This window comes from Bombyx mori, chromosome 22 (genome assembly GCF_030269925.1).
Source record: "Bombyx mori chromosome 22, ASM3026992v2".
NCBI classification, from domain to species: Eukaryota; Metazoa; Arthropoda; class Insecta; order Lepidoptera; family Bombycidae; genus Bombyx; species Bombyx mori.
In genome coordinates, this window is record NC_085128.1 from 4,415,637 (window position 1) to 4,424,647 (window position 9,011).

Below are 9,011 nucleotides of genomic sequence, written 5' to 3' on the forward strand. Positions count from 1 at the left end.
TTCTTTAACTTGTCTTCAGGTATTTTTTTAAAACATTTTTCGAATATTTAAAGACTCCAGTGGCTCTCAAAAAACAAAAATCTCACGCTAACGATAATTGCACGGAATAGATAAATAAGGTTGGAAAGGCCTTTGCTCTAAATTTGTATCAGGACCAGTGTCGCCGCTTTACCCCCACTATTTTAATTTCAACACATACGCAGACTATGATTACAATCATTTCGCACACAACAAAAACATCCACACATAAATCTCAGGGCAGATATTCGTTCGCAGACTAGCACTAAACTTCCGTAGGCATACACACTCACACATGCAAAAAGGCAATAAAAATGTTCATACACGCTAGTGCTTGATAAAGTCGATATTCTTTATCGATAAATTATCTGATGAATGTTTGAGGAAAAATGAAACATGAAATAAATATTTAAACTATTTTACTTTTATTAAATACAAATAATCACTGTCCCTGAAATAAAATGTATTTATTTAGCAGTTGGCGCTTACTATTAACTGCGAATGAATTTTTCAAAATAAAGTGTAATCTCACGTTAATATATTTTTCAATTATTGCTTTGGTGAGGTCTGTGACGTGGTCTGCTGTAGGGTATTGGCCAATTTGATGATAAATTATGTTCTTAAATATTTCACTACCTACAAAGTTACGCATAATTTTTGTCACTAACATTTTTTTATTTATATTACGTAGGGTTTCCGTATAAACTTTGATAACAGATTCTGATATTTTACAGATCTGTATCAAATCTTTTGACGCATATAACAAGCCACCCTTATCTTTAGCCACTATAAATTTAACCTGAGCACTATCGCAATTACCAAAGAACTTACCAAAGAACTTGAATAAATCTGAACAATTTTTTGTGTTGGGATTGCCCCTGGTTTTAAGTACCTATAGCCTAATTTTTTTATGATAAAATCATTTTCCGTAAAATGTTTAGAGTAAATAGTACTCGTCTTTGTCGGCATCCAGTTTCCTATACCTGTCACATTAATCCATTGTTCCCTGGCGTTAGGTTCTTTAGGAAACCTAAAATTTATAATTTATTGCATAAGTCAAATAGCATTTTACTTAGATTTTAATATGTCTTAGACAATATAGTAAATACCCATAAATCAAAGGTCTACATGTCCCTTTATATTATACCTTCACATTAATTCAATGATAATATTTCAATAATAATAATATTTAATTTACTCAAAATATGTCTAACTAAGACTATATTAGGTATCATTAATTAAATATAAAAATACTAAAATTATCCATGTCAAATGTAAAGTCGAGAAATCTGTCGATGATTTTATTTAACCGTATAACATAACATTAACAGGTCACCTCACTATCGAACTAGCGTCGGGCCAATCAGGGCAAAGGCCGAAATTTCAAATATTGAAGTGAGAGAACGCAATGCATGTAATTCATTGCAAGCGGACTTGGTCATTGCGTTGATTGGGCGAGTACACATCGCGCAATGTATGTTATTTATAACTTGAGGCAATAATGTTGTTAATGTTTGGAATTTCATAATGATCAGTATATTTTTATGTTTTAGACAAATAATATTGTAATTAAATGGTAATTTCGACTTACCGATGGAAAGATATACCTCCTCGCTCTATACTTGAGGTCTCACTTTTCGTTTTACACGTTATAATTGCACAACACGGCATTATAAAGCAGAGATCTGTTGGCCCAAGTAGTCCGAAACACACTAAGCGCGGTGAATGACTGAGTCGGTCGAGTTACGTTTGTACAATCATAACCGTGGCACGCTTGCCCCGCCTACATTACCATTCCAACCTTATTTATCTATTCCGTGGATAATTGCCAATCCGCTATGCATACTAACAACCTTAGATATTTCACTATTCTCCTTATCTGTCTTAAGCGAATCAAAGATTAATTGTGTGACGTGAATTTTAACAGTTTCATTTGCAAATCCTGGTAATGTATTTTGTGGTCCTAAAAAAGGTTTTAGGGTTCCGTAGCATAAACCCAAAAAGCCATGTATGTGCGTCCGTTTATATTTAACCGACTCTAACTTAAAGTATGTTGTTATTACTCAGACGGAATGTTCAAAGAATTATATTGGATTATTCACTGCACTGTGGTGTATATAAATTACGAGATTAGATAGTTCCTAATGAGTTTTTATTTGAGTCCATTTTGGGTGAAACATTCTTCAAAAGCCGTAGATACTATCGTGTATTTTCAGCTTAAGTGGGTACTTGTAGCGTTTTGTGGGTAGAGTTCGCCTATTTCTGACGTAAAAGAATCATGCTTAAATGCAGTTGAAGCCTCAATCTCAAATTATGGTGGATAGCGGCATTCAGACCATCATGTCTATGGGCTCGGATAATCCGTTACCACCAGATTAATCGTGAAAACGCCTGCCCATCGACAGCAGAAGAAAAGAGTGATAAAAAAAATTAAAAAAGAATTTCAAAGAGGCTTTAGGCGACAAAGTAAAGCTTTAGGTGACAATGAGTTTAAACCAAACATGCTCTTGAGATGTAAGATATTTTCTAGTACAAATTTAAAAAGGTTATGAACCATTTAAAAAAAACCTCTGAAGCCAACATTTAATTTTTGCGTCATGAGCAAAACCATTATTAACATAGGCACTGAAAAGGAAAACAATGGTTGGAAATCAAAATACCTTTAATTCACAGTATAAAGACAGTTTATTATTGTAACAAAAATATTTTAGATTATGCCATACTTTAATTTGAAAAATATTGCGTTAAATTATCGTAAATTTATCACAAAACACTCGTCGTTTTTAAAAAAGACAAAGATTATTGTCTAACATTATATTATATAATATTCTAAACATCACTATGAATAGTGTAATAAATTTGGATTGACCTTATGTAATATTCAAAATGATTTCATCGCGAAAAATGGGCGTTAAAATCATTCTGTTCTCTTATCATATTTTTTCATTGAAAATACTTCCATTTTGACTTGTGAAATAAGGTCTTTTAGCCATTGATTTCAGCATCTTAACCATAAGGTATTTAATGTAATAATAAAGTCTTATAAGAAAAATAATATCAATATATGTAATCGTCTTATCGAAATGAACAAATATCCATTAAAAATTGCAGAGTTGCAATAGTCCCGATCCAATTATAAAAAAACAGGCACATTTTTTTTTCTTTATCTCTGACAACGAAAACGAGTCTCATTTGCGTGGCTTTTGTTACTTCATTTAAACAAAAATATTTTAAATATTACTCAAATCATTCAGGCGTCTCTGACAGCGACACGCACATGGCCGATTTTATTTACGTTCAGAAACCTTGCTTGCATTGAAATTATTCGGCCATTAGTAAATTTGTTGTATCATGGTTTAATTAGGCGACGCTAACGAAGTATGTTTTGAATGGAACGTATGTACCGTGCGTGTTCCAATGGCTTACACGCCCACATTTTTATTTACGTTATTTCATTGTTCCTCGTTGATTTATATGTTATAACTCCTTGGATACTATAATATTATATTGCGCTTATGAGTGGGTAGTCAGTAGAAATAGGAGTAGGGCTAGACGAGGTTTAAAATTTGAACACCGATCATTTTTCTACTAATTAATGAATTATTTGTAGGTTGTGTTGTTATTGTGAATTATTGATTTTGATTTGTCTGTATGTATGTTTGTTTATATGTATATTGTCATCGTTGTGCATTACAATGCAGAGTTTAGTACCCTAATTTTACAACGCAAACCATTCAATTGAACGAATGACTGACTATTTTTTTGGTAGGTATGCACCAAATGAATCAATTCGTAATAAACTTCTTCTTTATAAATTATGTATGTATTCCATAATAACTGTTTGTAAAAATAAGGAAAATTTCATGTATTTATTGCACACACAGGAAAACTACCTTTTTTATTCCTTAGATGGTCGGACGAGCTCATGGCCCACCTGGTATTTAGTGGTTTCCGGAGCCCATAGACATCTACAAAGTAAAGTCGCCACCCACCTTGAGAAACCAGTTGTAAGGTCTTACTTTTAACAGTACAACGGCTGCCCCGCCCTTCACACCGAAATGCATTACTGCTTCACGGCAGAAACAAGCAGGGCGGTGGTAGCTATCCGTGCAGACTTATAAGAAGTCACACCACCAGCAAAATTGGAGAACGTAAGCTTTCTAGACGTATGAATGAATTATTCTATTTCAAAATCTGATTTGTGATCACAAAAATCCAATAAATATATCATCATTACTTAGTGTGATAGAAATAAGTACTGTCATCAATCAAGTCATCAATACGTGTACCTAAAAATATCAACTACTATTTGGAAGTTCTGTAATCTGCATAATCTGTAGCCTGGTTCAGATCTCTAATCTGTTTTTAGATAAAGGTTGATATTGATTGCTATTTTTGGATGTTTTGTCCTCGCATCGACACCATAATCCATATATTTATCTAAGCCTATCGAAAGGTATGGCATTTTATCGCGATTACGCATCATAAACACCAAAACCAACAATAATTACACCATGTGTCACAAAACAAACACTTGACAATTTTTTTTTTATGATTGAGCATTTACTGGTGGCCCTGAGACCTTTCCAGTTTCACAAGGACAGGTGGGCGAGTAAGGGCTCAGCCACAAGGGGCGGGATTTACTAACAACTACCCGAGCGCCCCCAAGGGAGACCTAACAACTCAAGAGTACCTGCTTCGCGAATGAATCTACTACAGGATCGGAATCGCGACCCGCTGAGAAGATCCGGAAAGAAACTCAACGGGCTACTTGACAATCTTAGGAATCGAAAGGTTAGGTGGGTTTTTAAATCCTATCATTAATAACAAAGCAGGTAGGTACATAAATAATATGATAAAAAAACATTTTCGTGGTTAATTCTTGAGTCTAAGATATCAAATTATCTCGGAATATACTTTACCTTAATAATACACCCATAATGTTATCTTTCTCTTGACGGGGTGGATATCGAAACCTTTCACGATAGGCAATTTTAAGCCTATGAATAAAGAGGCTGAGTAATGAGGGCAACGGTAAGGAAAAAATAATGTAAGTACATCTGTCTACAGAACAAGGTCAACCAAGTTATCTTCTTTTGTCGACACAATAACAATGTTCCAGTTTCACATTTGGCGCGACTTTTGCAATTAGAAAATGTATTCTTTTGGTCTCCACTTACAATAATTCGTTACAAGATCGTACTCGTTGTTGTGAATCACGTCGCATAATGACTTTTATTCGAACGATCCGACTTACACACTAGAGTCTGATTCTATATAATTGTGTTTTGATATCGAACGTGATTCATTTCATAATGAATAAGACGTTTACCTTTAAGATTTGAGGACGATGTATTTAGAATTATCGCCGCCATTGATGATTAGAGAGCAGACGCAGTTACATATATTGCAACCAAGACTAGGTGAGGTTGAAAGGTGACAATGATGAGCAGCATCTTAGACCTCGTAGTAAGCCTTTTAGGTTTCGAAAACCTCTTCATTCAAAGTAGAATCATCTTTCCATCAATACATAATCTTCAATAATAATATACGAAAGATATTATTATATTTGCTAAATATTTTGAGTTTTATAATTAATAGATATCCGTTTTAAAAATTGTAAGGGACGTAAGTAATCTTATGTTCATGTTACTTTCACTGCCAATAAGGAAATTTTCAAACCAATATCGTGCAATTCTTTCTAAATGTAGGTAATACAAACAAACACGCTATCCAGTTTACTTCGATACTATTACCACACAAAAGACTGGGTTTTTACTAATCCCTAAACCAGAATGGTACGGGACGACCTAAAGAGCAATGAACTTAGAATTGATTGCGCCGCATCTGACCTAGGTGACATATTTCAATGCAAATTGTTTTTATTTTCCTGTAATTACTTCCTCAAAGTAGGATACAGTTCATATGGTGTGGTTAATAAATAAAATTTACTGGTGGTAGGACCTCTTGTGAGTCCGCACGGGTAAGTACCACCGCCCTGCCTATTTCTGCCGTGAAGCAGTAATGCGTTTCGGTTTGAAGGGTGGGCCGTTGTAACTATACTGAAACCTTTGAACTTATATCTCAAGTTGGGTGGCGCATTTACGTTGTAGATGTCTATGGGCTCCATTAACCACTTAACACCAGGTGGCCTGTGAGCTCGTCCACCCATCAAAGCAATAAAAAAAAAGTAAAATATTAGACATCAAAAATATTTGAAAAATTACAATACCTAATTCAACTCAGATTTGGTTGCATTGTTAACAGAATTTCGGCAACGGGAAATTCAAATTCGACTTATTTACCGTCATTATCACATTCTAACAAGCATTATGACGTAATCAGAATTTGTGACCTGCCAGCGTGCACGTTTAACGAAAAATTAAACACTGGGCGTTATCAATAAAAAGATAAACAATGCTGGAGGGTTTTGTGTACATGTTTATTTGGTAACGGCTCTAATGAAATCCTAAGACTAATATAAGTATATTTTGGTTTTTATAAGTTTTTGCAACAATTAAACAAAGCTAATTAATAATACAATTTTTTTTTAAATGCACTTTAGTGTATTCGTCAAATTCATTTAACTCTTCTTGCTTATCATTGCCTATTAGTAAAGCAAGATTACGTTCCTGATAGGTGCTCAGGTATTGCCTATTTTTTTTACTTCTCGTCTTGCTGTGAACAAAATGTCGCTTTTTTCTATAGAAATAAAACTATAGAAACTAACCTATATATTAATTATATGATTCATACATATGAGTAGGTCACTTTCAATATCTAAACCGTCTTTTTAACTATTAGAACAAAATTAAAATGAGCTTTAAGCTTCAACTTAATTATTTTTCCATGTACTTCTTATATTAATTTATCCGAGAATGTAAATAACTTATTGTACAAAAAACTAGCATCTAAAGTACGATTATTAACGTAACCGATACGAACGCCTGTGTTTTCTTTTCCCCAATATTAAAAACCTATCTGAACTATCTTCGACTTGTAAACATATTTAACCCAAGTAAAATTTTGTACGTGGGTATTTATCAAACAAAGCATCAATCTAAATTAACACATACTTAGTAAAATTTACCTCTTATTGAAAAGCAAACCATAACTGAAAACAACGCAAATCAAGTGAAAAGATGAGAAATTAAAATAATAAACTTCATAATCTATCAAGGACAGAAAAAATACAAACGATAAAACAAAGTTAGACAGCTGGTTTTGAAATATAAACTATACATACATGCACGTGCATTCGAAATCTTTCTCCGAAATTGCAACGTTAAATGATCAAATTAAAATCGTCAGGCCATTAAAACATTGAACACTTACTTTGCTATTTGATAGATCTCTAAATATTGGTGAAAAACACAAACTACGATTTATTTCTAATTTAACGAGTAAACGACATCTAGAAAAACACACCGACGACGCCATCTTTACACTACGTAAGTATTGGGTAGGTATCTATAGCCAAGTATCGCCGGTCACCGGCTCCACCGCACTGACGTTGCAAAGCGGGAAATGTAGCGACTCGTCGAAAATAGTTTACCCGGCTATTTGCTGAATTTTGCTGTCAACATTACGTAAAATACTAGAGGAATTTATTCCATATTATTTATCTGTTTAGGTTTATTCAAAACTTATTTACATGATTCGTTTGTTTATATAGTGTAATGAAATTTAATTTCACAAATATGTATTTTTATTTTTATTTTGTATCATTCGATTAGAACTTTTTTCAGTTTATCTGACATAGTTCTTAATAGGTAAAGAAATAAGCTGAAGGTTATAGGGCAGACAATAAATGTTCACTTAAATTTGGAATTCTAACTATCCACTTTTAAGATTTCGAGTTTGTACTGCGCGCCATTCGCAATATTTTTCTTTCCGTTGCTTTTATTGGTAGCACTGATAATAAGTGTTGGAAAGTTTAATTGTTTTGCAGGAAAGTATCGAAGCTATTCATTATTCAGGAATTATTCATCCCACGAAACGACAAGGATTTATTTGGCTTAAATAAGATTATGTTTAAATATATCGAAGTTGTCACGGTCTAATTTAATTGTTGGTGCTCAAATTCACTTTTCTGAAGAAATATGAATCCATCAGACGTTCAGGACTTTCACGATGAAATAATAACATGGTATAAAATCAAACTACTGTGGCTGGTGGTAGGGCCTCTAATAATCCCGAATAAGTAAATGCAGCCATATTGCTTATTTGTGTTGTGAAGCATTCATGTGTTTTAATTTAAAGAATGGAATAGTCTTATATATACAAAAATTGAACTTTGATCTCGTGGTTTGTGTGGGTGACAGTACTTACGTTGTAAAATCAACGTTAACTATTTAATACCACCGTGGACTATTCACCTATCTAAAGATAAAAAACACTCTATGTTAAACAAATTATACATAATAATGGGTTAATTTCGACTACATCTGTAATATAATTACATACTCGCCTTTTGTCATCTCTGCTTATACAGCTAAGGACTTACACATAGCTGTACATATTACACACTAACTAAGTAGTATTAGAAGATTCATATAAATACTGGATGGTTTTTGTTTTTTGTAATTGTATTTATGAATAAAAACAGTAGTGTGAAAACTGCCATTATGCCACTGAATTTCAGGTGTATCTTCTAAAATTTGCATCGTGACGCTGACTGTAACAGGTATTTACAAAAAAATACAACATCTTTCAAAATCAAACATCTTTCAAAATAAAGTAAACCAACGACATAATAATAATAATAATAATACATCTGTAATAAAACCAAATACTATTTTTTATTATGCATGTACTTCAAATCTTTTCTGGTTATATCCTAAAACCTGTGGCATTATTGCAAGAATAACTAAATCATGAATTAAATGAACTCAAGATGATGTGTTGTGGTTTTTTACTATTAACAAAGTGAAATTGGAGCTAATCAAATTAACTGCTGTCTACGCTTCTATCATCAGTTTGTATATTGACAA

General features: G+C 33.0%; 1 protein-coding gene across 1 annotated transcript in view; it reads right to left on the reverse strand.

The window, feature by feature from the left end:
• Nucleotides 1-7,550, reverse strand: part of LOC101746817 (calcium uniporter protein, mitochondrial) — a 154,244-nt gene extending 146,694 nt beyond the window's left edge. Inside the window, exon 1 of the mRNA XM_004931932.5 lies at nt 7,354-7,550. Coding sequence (XP_004931989.1) covers nt 7,354-7,458 — 105 coding nt within the window. The 5' untranslated portion in view covers nt 7,459-7,550. The remainder of the gene's footprint in view (nt 1-7,353) is intronic.
• Nucleotides 7,551-9,011: the final 1,461 nt, after the last annotated feature.